The sequence below is a fragment of the Aythya ferina genome (assembly GCF_964211825.1).
Source record: "Aythya ferina genome assembly, chromosome: 3".
Classification (NCBI taxonomy): domain Eukaryota; kingdom Metazoa; phylum Chordata; class Aves; order Anseriformes; family Anatidae; genus Aythya; species Aythya ferina.
In genome coordinates, this window is record NC_140298.1 from 40,345,058 (window position 1) to 40,371,268 (window position 26,211).

At 35.1% G+C, this 26,211-nt stretch overlaps 1 protein-coding gene across 8 annotated transcripts in view; it reads right to left on the minus strand.

Annotated features, from left to right (window-relative positions):
* Nucleotides 1–26,211, minus strand: part of MTA3 (metastasis associated 1 family member 3) — a 175,679-nt gene that overhangs the window by 128,154 nt on the left and 21,314 nt on the right. For all 8 annotated transcript variants that reach the window (XM_084512660.1, XM_084512654.1, XM_084512659.1 and 5 more), the window contains exons 4-6: nucleotides 24,199–24,325; nucleotides 12,471–12,534; nucleotides 11,167–11,284 (exon numbers count right to left, since the gene is read on the minus strand). In XM_084512660.1, the coding sequence (XP_084368786.1) occupies nucleotides 11,167–11,284; nucleotides 12,471–12,534; nucleotides 24,199–24,325 (309 nt within the window). The remainder of the gene's footprint in view (nucleotides 1–11,166; nucleotides 11,285–12,470; nucleotides 12,535–24,198; nucleotides 24,326–26,211) is intronic.

The window sequence follows — 26,211 nt, forward strand, 5'->3', positions numbered from 1 at the left end:
AGACTTTAGCACTCTCCCAGTGCTTGGTCTTACACTGCTTATAAATCAGAAACTGATGATCAAAAGGCAAGGTCTCACAAAGCACACAAAAGAACTTTAAATTCATCGAGTTTAAAAATCCCAGAATTAAACAGAAAGAATTACTATTGAGCTCAAAACAAACTAAACTATAAGCAGTCAGTATGACCAACTTCTCCATAATGCAGCACCAAGAATGGCTGCAATGACTGTCCAGGGCTAGAAGAAAGGAACAAATAATGTTGACACTTTCTCAAAAACCCTGCAGAACAGTATGCAAAAAAGGAACTTCCACAGATGTAGGAAAACAGAGACATAATGTCCTAAAACCAGATCATTCCTCACTTTGTAATCCTTATGTTAAAGACACTTCTAGGTAGAAACCCTACTGCTATGGGAAGGAAATATTAAAAATAGTCAGTCCTTTCATTTTAGCGTTTTATGGCAGTTCTAAAAGGCAATGACCTAAATTAACGTATTGCATAAAACCACAAGTCCTACTTCAGTTCAAAGGCAAGGGCAAGTATTCAAACGTTGAAGAGACACCAGAAATTCACCTTTATTTTGGAACTTTCTTTTTGTACTCCTTTGATATATGTGAATATATCTGAACGGTGTGATTTGCACCAAGATTTGTCCCCTCTTACCCCTGTTTTAGTTGATACTTTGTTAAGTTTAGCACTGTGAAGTAGTCTAGCACTAGTGAATACATCATTTCCAGATTGAATACAGAGAGATTGTAGCAGCTTTTCTGAATTCCTGAAATAACAATATATGAAGTCATGCAGTTTTCTGGAAAATACAGTGAAAAATGATACTACATATAACTTTACCATACTACATATAAATGTTATTATTTAATGATATTTAAAATACTTGTTTTGGAAAGAGGAATAGCACAAGACACAGACATTGTGTTCTTCAAAGACAACCAACCAAAAACCCACACTACTAAATTATAGTAAGATCTGTGGTCCTGCAATTTTTTTTTTGACATAAACAATGTTAAAAAATACGTGAAGCCCCTTTGACTACAGTATGCTGAGGATGAATAGTCCTGTTTGCTTGCATAAATTTAAGCCAAATATATAATTCAGATGGTAACTTTTTCTTTACGATGAAATGTATTTTGAATTATTCAAGTGTAAAAACACATTTCATCTGCATTTGACATTTGTTTTTCATCTTAAAGAGAAAACCATTCTGTAAAAGTTTGTTCTTTTAAAAAATGGTTACAGTAATGGCAAAGGAAACAAAAAAACCTGAACTTACAATAAGCCCATTTAGGCAAAGTTACTGAGGTAGAAAAATACAGCAAAGTCAATTAAACCCTAAGATGTTGTGTTACAGCCTGAAAGGCGATTTGCAAGTGCTCAGTGCAAGGCATTACTTGGGATAATAAGCACATACAGAGCATGCAATAAATAACTGTATCCTTTGTAAAGCCAGCTACCAGACAGAACTCATTTGGTATTTGAACAACCTCAGAGAAGGCTCTATAGCCATTATTAATAAAGACATCTTTCCAACAGCAATCATTCACAATCTTCCACACCAACAGCACAGCACAGACCATTCATCTCGCACTGCAACCAGCAGGCTGAAGAGAGGATAGCAATTTAATCATTTCCTTCAAGTTGTTGAAAAATAAGATGTTCATAATAAACATATGAAAAGAATAAGAACTGATGAAGGTCTCCTTAAAATGATAAATATAGCAGGTAATCATAGATCTCTTGTTAGGAAGGTTAAAACTGACTTCAAGTATAAACCAACCTCAAGAAATTATTATTTTATTTTTATTTTTATTTTATTTTATTTTATTTTTTACAACTGGGGACAGGGACAATAAAAAAAAAAACAACAAAAAAAACAACCTACTGCAACAATCCCCAAACAAACAAAAAAAACCATGAATAATTCCTCTCAAACTGTTGAACAGTTTTTATAAGATGCAGTTACTGAGCAGCACAATTTCCAGCTCTTCTAATTTATCATTTGTCTTGTAACATGGAAGTTGAGAATGATCTGAAAACTCAACTCCAAGAATAGACAACTACCACATATATATTATAAAGAAACAACATAATACATGTAATTGCTTGTTTGATTAAAATTATGTATGTATTTAACTAACCCATGGAGTTGTACCAAAATGCAACAAAAATTATAAAAATTACTATGCAACCCAAAAGACAGATGCATATTTTTGTTTCAAACCTATTTGTGTTACATTAAAGGCTTCATTAAATACCGTGTTTCATAAAGCAGTCTCCTAACATCTAATTAAGCTTCTGTACTATGTGGCTGCAACACTAAACTACAGATTTACATTGCATCTGCTAAGTTAGGAAAAAGTAAGTGAAGTCTTTACTGAAAACAGGCACAAAGAGGCCATTTATGTGTTCTGTTTAATTTATAATAAAACTGATTAAAGAGCCTATAAACACACATTTAATTGCCCAGAACGTAAATCACCCAGCTCACTAGAAGAGACTGCCAAAAGAGAAGGGTATTATAACCTCTTAAAATTTGACACAATCAACACTGTAAAAGAGCATTTTACTATTACTGATGACTGCATTTGACAGTTAATTGTGGAAAAAAAAAACTTCACTGAGTTTAGTAAAAAGAAAAGAAAAATCTGTAAACCATACAAGAGACAACCATATTTAAATCTGCTCAAGAAACAGTTCCTTCTGAACAAGACTTTTGATGTTAAGTCAAAAGTACAACCAAGACAAACTCTGTTTGAGAACAAAATATATTTGAGTACACATAAAAAAAATTATTCTGGTGTATTTATTACCCTTGTTGAGATTCATCTCATCTAACCTCTAATCTACTTTAGATGTCCATCTTCAGGTGAGATGAATCATGTCTAGGCATCATTTTTCTGCTTTGACCATAAAGGAATCTTACTGAGTTAGCAGAATTGTACACTTTATGTCTGGTGCTCCATTGGTGTTCATCTATCACAAGCAGCAGTTTCTGAATCTGGCTGCAGTATCCCTTGTTCCATCTTCTAACACTTAATTACTTACTTCATTAAAATGGGAAGTCCTCATCTTCTACTTGAGCCTGTAACCCTCAAAGATCTCTTTGCTTATGATCTATTTTGGATAATATTTTGAAATTGTCATTTATTTTGCTGGAAACTTAACAGATTCTTCCGTAACTTTGAAGCCTCAATTCGTTTCACACTGAATTTTCTGAAATAGATTTTTACACGACTCTGGGGCATTTTACAGAAGGAAATAGAAGGAAATACAAACATTTTCTTCTACACTTGCAACTGTTGTCACCTACTATGTATGCACAGGAAACACAATTTTTTTCTTTGATGATCATACACAAGGAACTGAGTTTAAACTAAATCTGGCAACTTATTCTTGCAACTACAATTTGGTTCATTCACAAAGGAAACGTTAACTATTCCCGAACCACATACTCCCCAAATTATCAACGCTGAAAATTTCTTAAAGCAAAAGGTTAGATGTTTCGTATTTCTGAACTAATGAACTAATAGAAAAAAATAGAAACATTTTGTTGGCCGACTTATCATTGAATTTATTTTTTTTACAAACTGCCTGCTTTATTAATGCACACAGTTCACATATCCAGAAATTGTCAGAGAACTGATCACTTAGCACAAGCTACATACCATATTTTCTGAAAACTGATAGGACAGTAAGGCTATATTTGTTTATCCTGTCAGACATTTCTCATAACCACATCTGTCATCTGTCCACATAGTCCTTAAACACGGCTCTCCAACTTTTAACACTTAAATATCTGAATACTTAATATTGTAAAAATAATTTGTATTACCTGAATTAAAAAGGCATGATTTTTATCTTCGTTATTACAGAATGAAATCATTGCAACTACATAAAAATTAGCAGAGTTAATCCAGCACACACACTTTTGACAAGTGAAGCATTTGCACCCTTCAAACAACTCTTGAAAATTTCTCATACTAGGCTGAGAACTGCAAGTCCAGCTGTGGTTCTTTCAATAAATGGAAGCATTATACACCATGAAATAACTGAACAGATCCCTCCTCATGAGATCACAGCTAGGTTCCATTATTCTAAAACCAATTTTTCATTTACTAAACGAAAATAGAATTTTAGTGTATATGGAAACATTTAAAAGAACCAGGAAAAAAAAAATACATTGCATCTAAGCATCCTGAACTTCCATAATATTAAAATCTAAGCAGTATATAAATGAATGTCTTATCTGTCTTTTCACTTGGAAGTTTTTAAACTTAAAATCCTGGAATTTTAATATTCTCAAACATTAAAAGACCTGAACTCTCAGTTTAATCGTTTCCATCTGATCTATTTAAAACAACATGCTCTTGCAGCTGAGTTGGTATAAGAAGAAGAAAAAAAAAAAAAAAAAAAGAGATAAAACATTAGAAAATGCCTCTAAAGGAATAACTTTGTTCTCTTTCAAAACAGAAGTTTTAGAAGTCTTGGATATATATTCTCAGAACATCATCCAAAATTTACAGCTTAAATTTCCCCAAATGCTCTTCTTCCTATTTCCTCAGCTACTTGAACTCCATTAATTCTAAAATGCCTTGCCTTCAAGAAATAGAATTGAGTGTAGAGCAAGCACTACTTCTAGGCTCTCTCGATATTTTCAGATGTGCAACAGGGACTCTGTGTTTTTATACAGATACTTTGAAGGTAGTTTATTTCAGTTATTAAAAAAAAAAAAAAAAAAAGCTTCAAACAGAACATCATTGGTACAGGCTGCTACTTGTGCTATCTCAGAGATTTTAACTTCTCTTCCTTTGTATAACTTAGTAAGAGGTTGGTCCTCATCTCCTCATTTCCTCCTCCCTGCCAAATCCAAACTCCTTCTACGGGTTTAAATGGCTGAAGAGCACCTAATTGCATCAGATTCCCGCACCACTAACAATTCCCCAGAAGAGTGGTCTCCTTTTAAACCCAGACACAAGAGATAAGCAGCACTGGGTTAGGACCTGGACTGCAGCTGGGAGGGGACCATTAGCATCACAGAAGCTCCAGGTAGCCTCTCACAGATGCTCGGTTACAGTGATTCTGATTAAGATCACCACTCCAGGCTGACTGGAACAGGGATTTGCAATGCCACTGCTGGTAGTATTATTCTATTACTGCTAGTAGTACTTAACACAGCAGCCAGTTCTCTAGATAAACCTTTAAACCAGATCATTCCTTGCCACACCTGCCAACCCCTCTGGATATGCCATATGCCTCTGTATGAAGACTGAAGTCTCATTTCCCACTGACCACCCATCAACCATCACCCTGCCCGCTCTGACATGCCTGTTTTGCCCAGTGACCTCTAGCTCCATACAGCTTGCTTCTCCCTTTGCTGTATTACGCAGGAGTGAAGAACTTGGCTTTCTGCATCCTCACAGCAGGCATTATGAACACATGAGGATGAGCTGTGAGAAGCTGATGCTGCAACACAGGCAATTAATTAGCAGTGAAGTGTTCTTACCAGGCACTTTCCACTGTTCAGATAAGTGTTTGCTCACTGACTGTTAGGACCAGCTGCCACTATGCTGCTGTCCATTGCAACATAGGTTGCCAAGCTTTGTGTTCCCAAAGACACACTTCGAACACCCAAACAACTTAAGACAGGCAGATAAAATTCAGAAGCTACTTCCCTCTACAATCTACTTTCTGGCTTGTGGTTTTGTGTTAAATCTCAGGAACTACCTTATGTTCTTACAAGAGAGAAATAAAATTTTTAAAGACTGGTGGTTGCTCTGTTACCTGCATCACACTACACACACATAACGCTTTTTCATATATTACAATATGGATAAACAAATTATACTGAAGATTGTTGATATGTATTAATGCTGTTAGCTTAATATTAGTGTTTGAACATGCTAATCTTTGGGTGTTCCTTGTATTTTTAGGATGAGATTTACTAAAAGCTCACGGTGTTGTCTCAAAGCTTAACAGAAAAATCAGATGAGACTGAGTAAACTAAAATCAACAGTGACTGAACACATACTAAGAAGTTACCCAGAACCATAACTACATCATACCGAGTAGCCGTTTGAGGTTCCTCTTGAAAAAAAAAAATAATTAAAAACAAACAAACAAACATCACACCGAGGAGGAACATGGTTCTCAGTATATAAAACAGGGATAAATAAAACCTGTCAATGATGATAGCAATTTGTTCATATTCAGAACAGTTTATGAAAGTATGCCTTTTAACCAAATAACAAAAAAAAATTATATGCCCAGAATTGGATGGAAATTGTTTATTTTATTTATTTTTCTTTATTTTGTTGGAGGGGAAAAGAGGGGAATAGATTGTTTTTAATTTCTTTAAAACAAAACAAAACCGACACTTTTCTCTAGAGTAACAATACCTAAACTTACTAGTCACCTCATTGCTGATCAGATACAGCGCGTAGATGCACCAAAACCCAACTACAGCAGAGAACCAAGCACCTTGCTACTAAGGGAACAAGACAAGGGATGCTTGATATAAGATGCTCTCTACCCAAATGAGTGCTTTGGTTCTCTGAGATAAACCTTTTTATTCTTGCTTTGTACAGAAGAATACAATGTTATCCCACACTGGGAACAGATTTGAAAATAAACAACTATTAGATTGATGGAACAAACAACCAGAGAATGTGTGGATAAAAGAGAAAGGACATTATTTACAATAATACGAGCCAGAAATTAAGCTAGTACTCTGGAATAGTCTCCTGTTCTTCATTACACTAAAAAGCAAGTAACAACACTCACAATCTTCAAAGTGAAAGTCTAGCAAGACTGGAGCAATTGGTATAGGGAGAGAAGAAACAGTTTCATCCAACCGTTTTATCATTCCCTGTGCGACCAACCCATGGTTTTACTCTCAAATGTGCTTATAGCAAAGATCACAGACTGTTGAAATCCAGTCTGGTCTTTCTACAAAGCTATAGTCTTCACTAAGTGTAGTTTTTCCAAGCGATATAGCTAAACCACCACAAACACAAGCAGTGTAGATAAACAATGCTTAGACATTTTCTATCAGATTTAAACTTAGTTTATATTTGTTTCACAGAATCACAGAATTTTCTAGGTTGGAAGAGACCTCAAGGTCATCGAGTCCAACCTCCAACCTAACGCTAACAGCCCTCCACTAAACCATATCCCTAAGCTCTACATCTAAACGTCTTTTGAAGACTTCCAGGGATGGTGACTCCACCACTTCCCTGGGCAGCCTGTTCCAGTGCCTCACAACCCTTTCAGTGAAGAAGTTAAGCTGTAAGAAGTTTGCTGTAAGGTTGCAGAGGATTATTCTTCCACAAATAAATCTTCTTCTTAAAATTCTTTTTAAGCACTCAACAAGTTTCTAAAGGGCTTCAGAGGCTTATAAGCTTCTCCTTATTAGCTTCTTTCATGCACTATCAGCTTTTAATGCCATCTTCGCCTATCATCTGATCCACTGCAGACGCAATTCTGAGTGTTAGCTTAACAAGCAACTGTTTGTACTTCTACATGCATGTCCCTGTATCTTATTTCTTTTTTTTTTTTTTTGTATTTTTCTTATTTCTTATTATTTTCTTATTGTATTTTTCTTATTTCTGCTATTTAGAACCTATTCTCAAAGGATTTATCTCTTCATATGACTTTCTATGGCACTCATAACTACAAAATTCACACTTCATAAACACTGCTTTTAAACACTCCCTCTACTTATTTTTCTTCTCACATACAAGCAACTCAGTCTCTGAAAGACTGTCAGAGCCACATGTGACTTCCAGGCATCCAGTTGGAGATATCCACAACTTAATTAATCATCATTTAGCAGCTGTATTCTCAAGGTATTAGGCCATACCATCTGTATTTTCTTTCCCTTAAAAGAACATATATATTTCCTCTAAATACTTAATTCTGCTGGATGACATTCTGAAATAACCCACACAACATCAGCAACAGGCAGACGGAGATCAGAGATGGAAGAGAGATTGGTGAGAAAACCAAGTCTTAGAGAAGCGAGGGGGGGAAGATTACAGGAAAACATAGGATTCTAAAATTAAACTCAACTTATCCATACATCTGTTGCAACATACCCTACGCTACTGTTGAAAAGAATATTTCTTAATTTTATTATAGTTACAGCTCAGAAGATAAATATATACAAATAATTTCATGGTTTCTTTTGGCTAAATACTGTTCACAGTGACATGAACCGAGCTGTCACAGCCCCGCATTTCTGCAAATCTGATCCTCTGTTTTAATCTAGTATCCAGAATTATGACTCCAGCCTGTAGTGGGAACCCAACAGTCAAAGCTACACCCTCCATGCAAGTCTGTTCTGCAATACATATTCTCTAGTAAGTAAAGAGGTCCTGAAAATTTGAACTTCCCACAACCTCCCCTAGAATAGGCAGCATATCATTCTTCTATAAGCACAAAAAAGCCACAGTAGCCCATTCAGACAGGAAAATAAATGATAGGAAAATCAATGCAAAAATGAATGCAAGTTTTTAGACTACTAGAATCCATCGTGTGTTTACGTCAAAGTATTTGGATATTTATAGAGGACATGGAAGGGCTTTCACGGTTCAAAGAACATTTTCATTTATCAGCCACTTTGTGGCTGGTCTTCTGAAAGCTAATCAGAACTGGCATGCTTTCACTCATTTGGATTGTGTTTATATGCTAGTAAGACAAATAGAAAAATAAAAAACTGATGGCATGTGCACCTTTTTTTTTTTTTTTTTCTCCTTTTATAGCTCTGGGGAATTTCTGTAAACAAAATATGCCTACAACAACCTCCAAAAAGATATACTTTCTGTCATGGAAATTTTAAGGTATGTGATTTAATTTAGCAAATGTTTTGTATTGTATAACACCATTATACCAATAATAAAAGACCTGATTTTTCTTAGGAGATCCATCACCTGAAGTTGTCTAAATTCTGTTTCTACACAGGTGATTGTTTTAGGCTTTTTTTTTTTTTTTTTTTTAAGAAAAAAAGACATGACATTTTACACCCAAAGAATTGTATATTGTTGCATAAAAACTTGGACATAAATTATTAGCCACTTTTTAAAGTATAGGTTGAAAAAAATCATTTAAAGATTCAGAAATCTTCACAGAATCTCATGTCTGCAAAACGCATCTATTTTATTCCATTAATTTTAAACATAGGTTAATATATATATATATATATACACACATATATACATATATTTTCATTTTGTGAATGAAAATGTTTGACAGTGAATGGATTAACTTCCACACTGTCAGCTTACATAGAGACACAGCATCAGCTGAATCATTTCCTTTTCCTTGAAGGTCAGAAGGCTATAGAAACACAGTAGGTAACGATCAGCCAAATATACAACAATCTAGATATTTTTATCCTCCCACAGCCACCGAAAGTAAGCATAAATTAATCAAACTTAACTAGCACAGAAGATCTATAATACCTCCAGATTTTTGGTTTGTGAACAACTTAGTGTTTCTGAATTTACTAATTGATGGATTCTTACTGCCTACTGAAGACAGCAATGAGAATTTATCACTTACTGCACTTTGGGGATTAACATGGTGTGGAAAAAAAAAAAGAGTAACATGCAGTTGCATGAAGTCCAGTCTTCACGAAGTAAAACTTAACATCTTCTAATATTTTTTTTTCTGAAGTCTAATTCCAAGCTAAGTAAAATTTTCATGGGAAAAACATTTACTTTAGATGTATTATTTATTATTCCATAAGCTAAGCTCTATTGTTAGCAATTAAAGTAGCAGAATTCAGCTGGGAAAAAAAAAAAAAAAAAAATCCTTCCTCCCTGGCAGACAGTTCATCCTCTAAACCCCAACAACTCAGCCAGCTACTTCAGAACCACATCAATGCTTCCTGGTTACTTGATATGATATTGATATTGAGACATTTTCTTAGTCCTGTAAGAAGCTTTCCTCTTGAGCATATAACTGTCTACATAATTATTTCGTTTTCTACAACAGGCACATTTTACAGCAAGAATAGCAGTGAATCATATTCTAGACAAAATCTTGTTCTTAACAAGGTCTTTACTCTTCATGGACAAACCTGGAAAAGTCCTCCTATAAGTTATCTTTGGCTATTAAAATAATAGCCAAATATAAATATAAATAAAATAACCTAATAACAACAACGCACATGAACTAATAAAATGTATCTACAGTAAAATAATCTCCCACTTGCCAGAAATCAAATCTTTTTTTTTTTTAAATAAAGTTAATTAATTAAGTTTTGCAGAAATCGTACTTGTTTTTTTAACAAGAGACAACAAGTACAGCAGGCAAAAAGCCCATCTCACATGGAGAACACCCCATTTAAAATTACAAATGTAATTCTGAATTTTGGATATTCAGAATTCTTTTGTCTTAAGTTACATTCCTGTTGCATAATCTTTTCCAATTAAGGAATAAACATCAACATTCTTAAAAATAGTATTTGTCTAGGTATTTCTAAGAAAACTTTTTATTTCGTTAGTACACATTTCACTGACAAAAAAAATGCTCATTTTAAGATTTACTAGGTAAATATAATTGCAAACACAGGCATCTGCTCATGCAAACATCAAAATTCTTAATAGATAATTTACTTCAAATTTTGTTTAAAAAAAAAAGTTGCTATGTAGCAGAAGACTAAGGCACAAGTATTTGTTCTGGACTGAAAAAGATCCAATCATTTCTGAAGATGTGCCAAGGCTCAAAACGTTTGTTTCAGTCGTGGTAAAGAACAGCCAATATGATTTAATGCAAGACAATACCTTAAAATATGAAATCATATAGGCATACATTCCGTATTCAGTCTATATTCTTTCTCTCCCTATTAGAACGCTTTTCACTTATCCTGTTAACTGTGTTGTTAATTCTACAGAACAAGCTGGCCTTCAGTGCCTTCTTTCCATGAGGCATTCATGAAACTGGACTATAAAGTTAGATAAATAAACAAACACGTAAATTGTTATGCACAGACTCTACAGGACAGTGCCTTTCCCACAGCTATTCAAGCAGCATCTCCTCATAGCATCTCTCTGCCTCAATAGTGACTAGTTAAGTTCAGAATGCTAACATAAATAATAATGCAAGGTAACTATTTATTTATTTAACCATCCAAAGAGCAAATATTTACCTTCTGCAAGCATATCAGGCACATCTGCTTGGTATCTAGGCCCCACTCTGATTTCTCCCTTGTCTGCTAAAAGCGTTTTCAGTGATGGATCATACACCAATGAATAAAAAAAAGTATCCTAAAAAAGAAGACACATTTGCAACAGCATAATGAATTTTAAAATTAGCTTTGTAGATCTACCTCACTTTCCATGTGAAAATTATTCCAGTAACCCTTATAATATACTTTTACAGACTACAGGTTTGGTACAAGAAGAAACATTTTGAAATATTCATCTTGACTTTAAATAATGCAGATGTTTCATGCATACTTTTACATGGCTAATCAAAGCTTTTCTCACTGCTCTAAGTTATTTCAGAACAGAGCAATGGTGAAAAGATTCATACTCAAAAATTCTTTTTTTTTCCGAATCTATTGAAAGACGTTAACCATTTTCTGGATTTCCGATTTCCTTTCCTAAATACCTCTGCCAAACAGCATATAAAACTGTCAGCATCTGAGAAGGGTTTACACAAAAATAGTATTGACATATCTGATACAGTCATTTGCAGCATAGGATAAATGTTGTTCTCAGAAACATTTTTCAGATTATCAGTGGTTTTGGTGTAGAAATATGAAAGTAAAGACACATTAAGTACAGCTAAAAAACACTGTCTGCCTGACAATATATAGACATTCCAAGGGGAAATGCAATTATGTTTAAAGGTATTTTACAGTAGAAAGCTAGTTTAAAAGATTATCTTTCAAAGTCATGGGGATTTTTTTTTTGCCTCTAGTAAGGCTAAACACCTTAACTTTCTTCCACTGAAAATGAAAGCAGAGGAGATATTTTTCATTGAGTTCAGAACACTTAAACTCTTATACTAAGTTACCCTCTAGAGGACCCTCCGTCTCTGCGTCTACTGACTACAGAGTATGATATTTTGAGTATGGAAGACTGGTATTCCTTGAACACTCAAGGCAGGAGGAAAAAAAAACAACAAAAAACACATTGTAAATATCCACTACATGAAAAAGTCTGTTTATTTTTCCTTTATAAGATAACACAAGTAAGTTTGAGATAATTATTTTCTAAGTACAATAAAATGCATAACAGAACTGTAATGTGTCATTTCAGCTTTTGTTCCTTAACACTTTCAAAATCAGTGGTTTTAATGTAACATTTTTCTACCTTCAAGAAAACAGTTTTAAAGTGTTTGCCCATTTACTGATATTAAAGCTGTAAAAACAAATAAAAAATTAAGTAACAGAAAAAAACTTAAAATCATTGCAACATTTACACAAATAGAAGCCACAGATATTACCTCTTTCTCCAGATATGACAACACAGATTCCGTCTCATTCAGAAGTGCAACACTGCATTTTCCCCTACATAAACACAAGGAAGAACTGTTACTTTTGTAAAGCTGAAATTTTTGTCAAGTCAAAAACCTGCAAGAAAATAAACTAGATATATTTTAAGCTTTAACATTGAAAATGCAGTAAAATGCACTTTGCCATACTTTACTATCTTAAAATTAACATCAAAGCAACATAATGAACTGCGTACAATCTCAAACACTCAATTATTTAAGAATTCTACAGAATTGGGAAACAGTTTCAGAAATAGAGAAGCAACAAAGGAACAAGAGGTACTGTAGCTAACGCTAAGTACACATGCCATTAATAAAAAGCCCTGGCTGAATGAAACATCACCTCCTAGACTAAAAGACAAAAGCAAGCCTAAAGCCTGTTCACCTGCTAAAACAGAATCTCTAGCAGGGAACTACTGTCGTTTTCCCAGTTCTTTACAGTTTTCCACTTTTTATTAAAGCATGGTCTTAAATGTGGTTTTTGTTTGTTTGTTTAGGTTTATTTTATTTAGTAGCTGGTTTCAAAAAACTAGTACCAACAAAAAGAACCCCAAAATAAATCCTTGAGGTTCCAAAGAAAGCCTCAGATTTAAAAAGAAAATGTCCCTATTGTAGGGGCTCTGGAACCAGGAGTATTAGGGCAAAAAACTCCTAGTTTAAGTTCAAATAAATAAGAGGACATTCAAAATGGCTTCTCTTACGGCAGCACAAACCCATCCTTCCCTCAAAGCAGGTACTGTGCAACTTCATGCATCCTCACCACTGTCCCAGTAGAAAACCTAACTGTCCATCTCATTCCTTATACCCACCCCTTCTTTCTCAAAATTTCTATGGTTCTTTTTGTTTGTTTTGAAACAGGACTAAATCTTAGGAAATCTAGAGATATGGTTCAAGAAAGCACCCAGAAGTTTAGAATCAAATGTGAACTCTAATATCCAGTGATTGTAAGCCCTTCATAAAAACTTCTGCTGTTGTATCTCAACTTTCCACAAAATGTGAGGAAAAACCTAACCTGCCACATGTAACCAATACAGAGCAAAAACAGTACTAAATTTCAGCGCTGGCTTTTCTCAGTCATTAAATTTCTTAGATGTGTGCTCTGACACCATCACCACTGCTTTAGTAATGAAAAGGTTAACGTACAGCACATGAAATCAGTTCCCGTAAGTCAGATTGAAGCCTTACTAACCAGTCTGGCTGAATGACTGTGAAAGGAAATTAAAGCAATTCATAAGAAAACTTAACAAGCCTCTTCAACATGGCGCTGTAATTTTAATGATGTACTAACATTTAGTCATGTATGACTTAAAGGGACACCAAATCCTTGTTCCTGTTAAACAAACAGCATCTACTGCTAGCACTAATATGAGAAAAGAAGTTTAAGTCCACGTAATGGTATGCCTTCATTCATTTTTAATCCAAGAACATCTAAAAAAAAGTTAAATGGAGATACCTCAGTGACTATACTGCTTATTTAACTCAGACATTCCAAGCGGCAAATACACTTGCAAGGGAAACAGCTATTTGGAATAATTCATGAAAAACAAATAAGCATGTAAAAGAGAGCAAACCAAACCTGAAAGACAGTGCAACTAAGTAAAGGTATGACACTGTTCTGGATGAGATTTAAGTTTTTAATATTGATTTTTTGTCAACATATAGTTGAAAAAGAACATTATAGGGGTGCTGGCCTACAAGGTGCTTCCCTGTGTTACTGAACCCACTTAGTCCCTCGTGCTATTCCTAAGTGGGTTATTTATCCCCACTACCAGTGCTGGGAGGCTGTTTCAGAACCTCATTCTCCTAAAGTTATGAAATTTCTAAGTATCAGTTTTATTTTATTCAAGATCAGTTTATATTATTTCACTTTCACGTCAGCACTCTCCTCCTGCTCTTCTTCCTCTTATGCCTACTCACTCTTTAAGCCCACTTCCAAACCAAAATCATATTTTAATCTTTATACTGCTAGGTTAAATGAGCCTAGGTTTCAAGTCACTGTCTCAAAGAAGAGGCTCCTTATTCCTTGGATCATCATACACACACAATTTTTTTTCAGTAATTCCTAGCTTGAAGATAAGCGACCCAAACTAGAAACAATACGAGGTTTTAACAATGCCCAATGAACTCAAAGTACTTTGCCTTTTTAACGGTAATATTTCTAATGATTAACCATAAGATCCTATTAATTTCTTCCATGGCCACATTAAAATGCTAACTACCACATTGTTGTGTAAGCTACCAGTGGAAAGCTTCCTGCTATTCAGCTCTGCCACAGATCTGCCATATATCTGCCCAGATAGATAATGCAACAAGAATTTGACCCTACCTTTCTCATCCCTTTCTCCCGCCAACCCTTCAGCCTCAAATTCCTCTGCCTCTGACTTCGCTGCAAATGATCTATTTATTTTTATCTAACGGCATTTTAAAAAAACACACATAGATAAGGATGAAAAAGGTAAGGGTGCTGAATCATCTTGCTTACAACTGACATTTTTTATGCTATCACTTTCAGCTGAGTATATAATAACTTTATAACAACATACTTCTCCTTAAATACATCACCTTGCATTTCATGCACCAAAGTCTTATTCAACTTCCATCAATTTAGTTGCTATTCACCATGTGGTCCTAGTAGCCTTACACATATAGACAGAACCTATCCCACAACTCCCTTCTCCTATTTGTAACAAACCAGCACACAAATAAACATTAGAGAAGATATAAGTTACGTCAGGGACCTCTTTGATTTAAGAGGGTAACACCCAGAGAAGTTATTGTGAAAAGCCCTTGTTCATTTCAGAAAATGTTGACTGTTAAGCTCAACTGTAAAATATCACGTGCCAACTACTAACTGCTGGTCATTAAGCAAAAATACCAAGCTAACATCTTACTTGTTACTGCTGGACAGCGTGGGAAATTAGGTTAAAAAATTCATTAAGTCTGTAGTGTATCACCTCCTGAATTTCTTTCAATCTTATTATTTGTCAGGAGAATCACAACCTTACATGGAAATGGTGGGAAGAAATAAAAATAAAAAAAAATAAATAAAAAAAAAAAAATCTGAGCACAGCACACAACAGCAGATGAGAAGATTCCTTCAGCAGAGAGCTAGGAAAACGTCTCTATAATCAATCATGTCTTTGGATGTTTTTTGAAGCTTTTGACCTTAATAATTCCAGAACATTTATGTCTAAAGATTCATTATATGCTATATGATGAAGTCAGTTAATCAATTTTAACTTTTTTTTTTTCTCTTTTAAGTATTAAAGGCTAAATAGGAGTTTACCTTTCCAGTTTGCTTCAGTTCTGTACAGCTCTAGTATGCTCTCTCTCCAGTACAGCCTACCCTTATTTAAGTGCAATTATTGCTGAGGCTTTCCTTCACCTGTCATCGTGGCTGAAAGGGCAGTGACTGACCTTATATCTTACTGTTGGAAATTTACAAAGCTTCATTAAGACAAAAGATTAATTTCCACAGCACATCTTCTAAGTGAGTAAGTTTCTGTTTGATGTTACATTTATTTGCAGAGCATTTTAAGCATCTAATGGCTGGAGTCATGCATACAAATAGCATTTTTTTTTTTAAATGTATATGCATTTCAAATGAATGGATTATAGTGTCAAAAAAAAAAAAAAAAAAAAATAAAGCTAGACCTACAGTGGTAATCCAACGCTAAAATGAAAAAAAAAAAAAAAAAAAAAAAAAGAAAAATCATAATAATTAAATACAATGTAAAAATGGAGTAAAAATAATTTTTAAAGATCCGTATTATGGTTACCAGTTTCTGTGATTGACAAGCATGAAACACGTATTACAGGTTATTTAGAATATTAACCAAAGGCATAGAACCCCTACCATTTACATATCCCCACCCAGAAAATCCTCTAAGCCTACTGGAAATGGCCTAGTGGGTTGAACCAAAGCATCTAGCTCTGGATCTTGTCTCTGAAATCTCTTAACCATGCAGAAAGACCTCAATACAGATTGACAGCGATGTGTCCCTAAGGTGTTCTCCAACCACCACTGTACTCCTCATCCTTTCTTCCAATACTAGTAATCAAAATGCCACATGAGGAAGTTAGTAGGGTTTAAACCACATCACAACAAGACTGAGTGAAAAGATACGGATTTTTTCACCTACTGCATGTATTTAAAAAGTTTTATAAGCTTTTCTGAATATGAATAATATTCTCCTCCTCACAGCATTCTGTAACTGCATTTATTAATGTTTTAGGGACAATTTCAGGTAACTGTAATAGGTAGAGCTATAGCAAATAAAGCATCAGTATGACAAGATAAAATCAACTATACTAACCTAGAAAGAGGAAAAAAAAAGGGTGGGGGGTGGACCTGGCTAATCACAGAGATATATACTGCATTTACTAGATTGTAAAATCAGTTACACACCAAAACAATATTCTATTTGCAAGGACTGTAGGATTTCTGAAGTCTTCAAGTACTATTTAGACTAGCAAAGTATAATGTAACAGTTACATTGCTTTATTGTTGAAAACTCCTTCCTGAAGCCTGTCACAAGAAATAATTAAGGTCAAAATTACAAAGTATTACCCAGCTTCAGTGAAACAGTAAGAAAAATAAATAAAATTGCGTTGTCTAATATTTATTCAGATATGAAACCTGCTTCTCCAACTGTGAGTCTTATTTTAGCTATATTTCCTCTACCAAGCAGAACCCCTGAATTAACTGCTAACAGGGAAAATTACTAGTAAATAGCATCAGAAGAGATCAGTGATGTTGAGATTACATTCCTGATTTTGACCTTTTTCTCTACTACTCAGAGAAATTATTTTTATTTCCTACAGAATTAGGCAGAGCTGATCTTGTAGGAATATTGAGGGGAGCTTTCGGATACCTCAGCAATGTACAAATACCTGCAAACAAAAAATAAATTAGCTTTTATGTCTTCACTTACAATTTAATTCTGACAAGATGAAATTGTCCCTTCAGAATGCTTTCTGCTCTTGGATGTACTTAAACGTATTTAAACTGATCACAGATAAAAAGTTCTTCCATTTATCTGGCAATACCAACAAAACTTCTCACAGTATTAAATCAGTCAAAAATAAAAAGTAATTTACAGGTCTTGCAGTAAAAGGAGAGAAGAAAGCTTACCTATGTGTAATGCTCACGGTATTACCAGCCCATATCACACAAACCACTCAGGATTCAACCACATCCCGTGGTCTAAGAACCAGAGATACAACTTTTAACTTTTTTCTTTCTTTTAACCATTAACCATGTGAAAGCTGTTTTCACACGTTAGCCCTTCCTTCATTGCCATGTGTTACAAATTCTTGCCAGGTTGTAAATTTTCTACTGTGTATTTCAGCCAACTCCACCAATATGCTGTGAATTCCTGACCACTTTGGCACATCAGCTGAGGGACATGTTATGGCCTACTTCTTCATGCTTTCACCCTGCTTCTGTTATTTGAACAAAGCCATCAAAGAACAACGCAAATACTTCCCACAAATAAACTCCAAAACACAGTTTTAGGAAAAGTGTTTTTTATAAAATGTTTTCAACTGTTCCGGCAGAAAGCCCCATAGTCCCAAAACCAAAATGCTAACCACCTACAGCTGAAACAGCAAATAAACAGAGACACTAATGAGGATTATAAAAACATACATTGTGGTAGGTAGCAGTCCCAGTGGAGTGAACAAAAGATTTTTCCCCGTTTTTAGGAGGTTATTTGTCTGTGGTATTTTGTTTTGTTGGTGGTGGCTTTTGTTTGTTTGTCTTTTAACTGTGGAACAAAGAAGAGGAGAATAAACAGAAAACTGGGAAATAAATGGCAGATTTGTGAGACACTCAGATACAACTGTTGCAGACAATTCAGTAAGGAGCTGATGAAAATGAACAGTCTATGTGAAATGTCAACATCTGAGTCCTGAAGCAGAGATTTCAAAGCAAGTAAGTAGAGAGAGGGTCTAATGGGCCTTGAAAATTAAAGACAAAAACTGTGCCATGTTTGAGTAAGACCCAATGGAGGAATGAAAAGTATTTGGGAACATAATTAAGACAAGATCATGATAACAATCAGCATTTGGAACAGAGAAGTTCCCTTATAAAGCCACAAGATGATGATAACCACTTCAACAATTAAAGTTGTTTGAAACATGTCACACCAAAGCTTTAATGTCAGATGTTATTAGAAGATTTAGATATTGCCTGATTACAGAACCTAGATGAAAATGCCAGATTATTCAACATATACATTTTACATACACATATGGGGAAAAAAAATTAGACATCTTGTTTGCACTGTCTAGGTAATCATGTTTTAAGACCTCTTCTTAAAGTAATCTGTAATTTAGTTATGTTTTAGTCAAATCTTTAACAAATTTCAAAAACCTGATGAAAACACTGATACTTAAAACTACCAAATGAATCAAAATCAACAGCAACTATTTTTATCTGTAGGCCTTTATTTTTTTATATAGGCCTTGTTTTGGCACAACCCCTATTTTTAAACCAGTGGAAACCCCTATGGTTCTTGTTCTCTTATTTTTGCCTGCTATTTCTTTATGTTTTCACCAGATGAGTATGACGGCCTGAGATACAAATCTCTTTTTAATAAAGAACACTTGGGACAGGAGGTACAACAACAAGAATTACAGAAAGAAATTACAAAAGAAACGAAGAAATTAGTGCCTGATAACCAGGACAAACCACAGAAGTGGAAAAGGCAACCTGATGGCTACAGTAACATGCCATATACATTTCCTATTGTAATGTAGTTGCACTACAATATGATTAGTGAAGAGTTAGAACTTTCAGAACATATTGCTGTCAGTTCCCACCAAGTCAATGGAACTTGCTGTGCATTGGTCATTAAAATACAACTTGAAGAAAAAAAAATACATGCAGGGAGGACAGACTTGGAAATTCTGCTATTAATAAATACTCATCATCATTCTGAATATGACAATGACATTGAGTAATTCCATGCAGACAAACCAATTGTCTCTCGCTCAACTTCATGAAAAATGTTGGTCTCAGAAATTTGAAACACAGACGTGAGTCACTATCTAAACAAGAACAAAACAACAGGAGAGAATATTAGGAAATGTTAAGTTTATGAGAACAAAAAAATTATTTCATTTTAGCATATGCTGTTGCTTCAATGACAGTTTGAGATTAAACTGAAAACAAGGTGAAAAAAATGAAGAAAAGCAGTGAATTTTTGAGTGGAACACAATAGCAGCCTTTCTCATGTGCATCATAAAGAGTAAGAAGGAGAAAAAAAAGTGCAGATAGAGCAGTGAATAAGAAAGGTACCTTAAATAAAAAAAAATGTTTTTCCTGAACTGACTGAAATGGAGAACTGTTTTGAAGATTTCCAATCACACAACTACTTTGAGCCAAGTTTTGATCCCTTACGAGCAGTTTACAATGATCACCAAACCACAGACTAGGAACTGTGGAGTCTTAAGAGCTTCTGCTACTTTTAAAAAATTGATTCCCCAGTTACAGGAAACCAACACCTATCTCACTTGATAAATGAGTATTACTAGGACCCATGTCTCAAAAAAAATGACACAAATCTCCCGAAAAGTATAAGACTGTGTATGCAATGTACACCTGTGGCCAAAATGTAGATCAATAACTTGGATATTACCTGTTTAGCATACTAAACATGGGACTCAAAACAGAATGCACAGCAAACTGACATGTCTATCTAAATGAACTAGAGAACAGCTGGCATCTCAACATATGCATAGATATGGATGACTCGGAGCTTTTATGCTGCATGTGACCATCAGTCTGAAAATTCTCACCATTTTAATCTTGATTGGAACTGAAGTCCTCATTTTGAACACTCCAAATTTATACCATTTAAAGGCTAAGTCTTTCTTCGAATAATCATGCACAATTGACACCAATTTTAAATTAATTTTAGACAGTGTTCAAATCATTTTTTCATATTCTTAAATTCCAAGTTTTATATAGTTCACACTGTTACCTAGTCACGATCTAATCAGAGGAAAAAGCATTTCCAACTTGAAACATCTTATTTTTTAAGAGATAAAAATTAGGAGTTTTCAGTCAGCAACAATTTATGCAGCTTATACACACAAATTACTATGTAGTTAGCAGAAGAGCCAAAGCATTCAGCAACTCATAAAAGTCTTACTTTCATAGTCATAGAAGATGTTGAGAGAAAAACATGGATCTACAAATGTATAGATGTTTTGAAACGAGCTTTAGCAAATTATCACTTAGATTGCATCTTGTGTTCTGTTGCTGAGAAGGTTTTCAAGAAGAGAACACATGGAGTAGAAAGAACAATGCCAAGAAGAGAAGGATTCAGATCACAAGAGGTAAAATATTTTCCTCTCCTAGGCACAGCAAAACGATGTTTTCTTACCTCAGTGAGTATAACAATATATACACATTCTATAAACTATTGTAGGAAACTCAAGTCATTGCTATCCGCCCCCCCCTTTTTCCAACACACACACACAAAACAAAACAAAAAAACCACTTTTAGCAGAGAAGCAGCAATACAAATATATCTAAGAAAGCCACAGGAGGCTGGTTAGGAATGATTTTTCAGCATAACATTACAGGGTCACTTAGACCAGAAGCAATGCACACCACTCCATGCAACTGATCTTAAAGTCTTGCACCATGTGAAACACGCCTACTTTGCAATTACGCCACTATGGGGACATACGTAAGAATTTCAGGTATTTAACTGAAACGTCCACTGATAAATACAGGTTTTTTTCTTTTACTCTGTTACTTGTACTGGCTATTGACCACAACTTAGAACAAGATGAAAATCTAAGCCAGAATCTAACTAGTGTAAATATTATCCAAGTTCTACCAGCAAAGAAAAAATCACAGAATCACAGAATTTCTAGGTTGGAAGAGACCTCAAGATCATCGAGTCCAACCTCTGACCTAACACTAACAGTCTAAACGTCTTTTAAAGACTTCCAGGGATGGTGACTCCACCGCTTCCCTGGGCAGCCTGTTCCAATGTCTAACAACCCTTTCGGTAAAGAAGTTCTTCCTAACATCTAACCTAAAACTCCCCTGGCGAGATAAATAAAAGAAAAAAAAAGAAACCATAGGCAAGCTTCAAAGGCCCCAATACTCTAAATAACCTCAATCCAGAAAGAAATAAATCAATTCTTAACAATCCAAATCAACAGATAACCACACGCCTATTCAAAGCAGATTCACTCCTTATCTTATGCAGCAGTCTGATTTACACCAGAAAATAAACCAGGCTTCTAAGGCTCAAAATCAGCTTTTAAGAATTAGATAAAATTTTATAGCTTATATATACACACGTGAGGTACATGAATACATAACGCACACACACCCTGTATGCTGAAAACAGCTTGTTTGCTGAGAATGCCAAGACTAGAAATCCTGATGTAGTATCACCAATTCCTAGGGTGCCATGCCTTAAAAAGTTACAATACTTAAACAACAAAATGAGCTGTCCTATCCTGTCCTGAGCTTTAGACCATTTGGTGTGTTCTAAATTAAGGAATTGCACATTGGGAAAAAACTATTTCTCTATTTCATACAAAGTGTTAAATTGAAAAGCAAGTATGAACGATCTTAGAAATTAACAGTCTTTTACAACAACAATACGCTCTACTGGAACATATACATTTTTTGCTGAGTTGCATGGTGAATTTTTACAACATCAAACAATTTCACCATGATGGCAACTTTTAACCTTTTTTTTTTTTTTTTTTTTCCCTGTGCCTTACCATTTTTCCAAAATGCTGTATTTGGTAACGCTCAAGTCTCTGAAAATCCAAGTTAAAGCACGCAGCAATTCAACTCAATTCAGTCCCTTGCTGGGATTGGCAATGCTTTGGGAACTATCTGTATCATGAATGCTGCATGCATTCACTGGGTGATGTTTAAATCTACTGAATGAAGATGAGGGCTCAGCGAGTCCACGGCAGCAAAAAACTGTTGTAAGAACTGGGAATTACAGTGTCTGGCAAAACTGAATTTGTAATATACAGGGATCAGGAAGAAAGGAGGCAATTCACTGGAGGAGTGCTATTAACCTTATACGTTTCAGGAGGGAGGTTTCACTTGTAACTTGACCATGGCAGTAAGGGAACAAGCTCTGTCCTTGAGACCCAAATGAGTATATCATCTTGACGCTGCCCTGCGCTGCATACCAGCACTCCAGGTTTCTGTTGCAGTGAGCTATGCAATTACACCTTCTTGAATATGTCCCACTGCAGCACTGTGTCTACCAGGCAGTGTTACTACATGTAACTGGTCCTGTGTGGAGCCAGCAGTTGGTCTCTGTGATCCTTGTGGGTCCCTTCCAAGTCAGAATAGTCTACACTTCTACACTAAACTTGTTCCAGAATGCATCTGGAAAAGGTCTTAGCAATTCATAACCATATTGCAGTTAAACATTTTATATGTTCTGAAAAGTAAACGCAAGTCATCACTTTGCATTTGCCTGCTGCGCAGTGCTACATGTACCATGAATTCACGTGTTTTTCTGGATTCTTTGTGTAGCCCTGGAGATAGATACTCTACTGTATTTCCTCTCCAAGCTGTGAGAGAAGCTAGGTACAGAATACCTTAGTTCAATATCTAAATGTCAAAGTAAGTAAAAGAAACTGTTCAGGATTATTATCTCTATGCTATAGTTGGGGAAGCAGAGATTTGATATGTAAATGACCTTCTCAAAGTCGGAGAAGTGGCTGAATCAAGTACAGGAAATTAATAAAAATTCCCAATTTCCAGTTTCTGTTTTGGTAATAAGAACGATAAGCCACATTTGACAAAGAAAAACATGTATGCACATACAAAGTTTTTATCTACTGGAACATATACATTTTTTGTAGCTTTTAGTAATTTATGGTCTGAAATAGCTGAGGAGAGATGGATGTACTAAGAAAACTAAAATTTCTTCAGAAAGCAAATCTGTTAAGAGCCTTTGTTTTATACTTAATACACTCCCCTTCTGCCACTGCTCTTTCTGATCATCCTCTTCCATTTCCAGGTGTATCCCCCCCAAATGAACAAATTGTTCGACCTCTACATAGAAGATGACTTAAGCATCTACTTCATTTACAGAAAGAAATAAAAAAAAAAAAAAAAAAAAGAGCTTTAGCAAGCCTCTTCTTACATTACCATTAGGGCAATCTAAAACAGTATTTGAAACGCTTTTGAAATGTTTAGCCAAACTCAGTCATTACTTCACATTTACTAAAGTTGGAGTAATTTTGTTTTTAAACGTGCGCAGCCCTACATTAGAGATCTGACCACTGTGTCACTGTTTCCTTTCCAAATCAATCTGTGGTCTCCCTGGGCATACAAAGTGGTCACACTTCCTCTGGCCAGCAGAAGAAGAATTAACAAAACAACTCTTCCAAAGTAGGCACAGCCTGACTTCATACCACATTATCAACTGATCCTCTAATGGCAACCCAAAGCTCTGTCTGAGACTATTGTCCCTTCCAATGCTCAGACATGAAGTAACAGAAGGCAATACCAAAGGCGGCTCCAAAACAATTCATGGGACTACCTGGCACAGCTCATCTGTGAACAATCACGCCCTTTTGCGAGATAAAGGCTGAAGTGTTCAAACAGTTGGGCTACTGGCAGGCAATCCACAACAGACTACACAGATAAACAGTATTTACTTTTTCTTACCTGATGTGAGTTGCAGGAAGAGACTCATACTGGCGAGAAAGAAAGAGCTCTCTGTGCTTCAACTGATGTTTCTGTTTATCCGTCAAGTCAACCTCAATTGTAGTTTCAGACTCTTCTTCAACTTCTTCTGCAGAGAAGCAGAGCGTAGGTCGAAATTAACTCTGTTACATAACACCCTTGCAGCCATTTCACTTGACATTCCCCCCACCCCTTAGCAACCTCCCTTAGTATTGCAAAGAAAAGATGAGATTAACAGGTCTAGTTTATGTAACTTGACAGAATATTAAGCATTTTGAATTTGATACCTTCTACTTTAAGCCTTTAAAAATTATGCTGCTCTCCTACTGTATTATGCACTTAAGTCTTTCACACAGCTGCAAGAACAATCCTGACAAAATTACTCACTCTTTTTTCATCTCTTTTCACTTTTTTTCTCTGGGTTTGCCACTTCTTTGCTGACCAGTTCCATTTTACGTATTCTGTTGCTGATATCAGCATTGCTAGAAGTTTTACAAGCATCCTGGTGAAAAGCACTTTCTATGAAACTGAAAGTTACTGAATTCACTGTATTGCCAAATCACACACTGAGAAAATTGAACAACCTCACTGCCTTCCAAGATGTTAACCTAATAGAATCTGACAGCAATATTCAAAATTATTTCTATTTTAAGCAATACAGCACTATAATAGGATGTTATTATTAGATATTATCATAAGATAACAGCAACTAAAACAGCAAGTATTAAACTCTATTTTAAAGTATGTTCGCAGTTGAAAACTCTTTTATAGTCAGTCTAATCTAAAATTGTCTAGTACTACCTTGAACATGATATAACCAAAGAAAAAGATTCCTTCTAAAGACTTAAACCATCTGTAAACTGGGAACATTGAGGAAAAAATAAAAACAGATACTAAAAAGTATCCCTTATAGATTTTAAAAGCAACGTTCACAGTGGTTGTTAGCTTATCATACGGACAAACACACTGTCCAAAATAGTTATCATGGGATCTTCATGGTTGAGATCTGCCTTTGTAGTAGATTCCTGGGACATGCAGACCTCCAGTCTACACTCCCTAACTTCCCAGAAAGGACAAAGTCCCAGTGAACGTTATATGCAAAAAACAGGCACTTTAAGCTTTCTAAGATTTGGCAATTTTCTACCTGCTCTATTATCTACAAGCTACAAAACCAAATATACTTTACAAAATATGCCTTAGGAATTAAAATTAAAATTAAACAACGAAACCACAGCATTAACTAGTATTTCATGTAGCTACCTTAGAACAAATCACCTCATCTGCTCTTGCAAAGTAACACTTTTTACAAACAACCTACAGACTTCTCAAAATGAAGCCTGCCTGTGTCTTCATGGCAACCACAATTCTCTCCAAATGCAACTTCATTATTATTATTTTTTAATCATGCCTGCCTGTAGCTTATTCCACTTCTTTCTATAGAAGTGATAAAACACGGTCATCTCACATAACCAACTCCTCAAAGCCAGTTCCATCGGCCACCGTAAGCCTACTTGGCTCTACACACAGTCACCATCCCTGTTTTGTAATGTATTGTGGGGATGTAGATTAACAAAAACAAAGCCCCACAGTCTCAGCTGACACACACAGAGGTTCAAGTCAGATCACAACTGAGTTTGGAATTATTCTGACACCTATAATGCTAACAATAAATAAAGTGTAAAAAAAAAAAAAAAAAATCCTGTGCAAAGACGAAGCATTTTTAAATTAAACTAATAAAGAAAAAAGGAATGAGCATTAAAATGTTTAAGTTTCAAACAAATATTAGCTATGACCATTTATTACCATAAATGACTTACTAGCTACATTTGCTAAAGCCTTAATATTTATTAACATATCCAGATGTGTCAGCAGTTGTTTTTTTGTTTCTTTGTTTTAGTATACATACTGCTTGTAGCATTCTACAGGTCCAAAGTTCTCATTTGTCTATTTATTTCCTCTCCTTCCTGAATGATATCAAAAGTACAAGCTTATCTT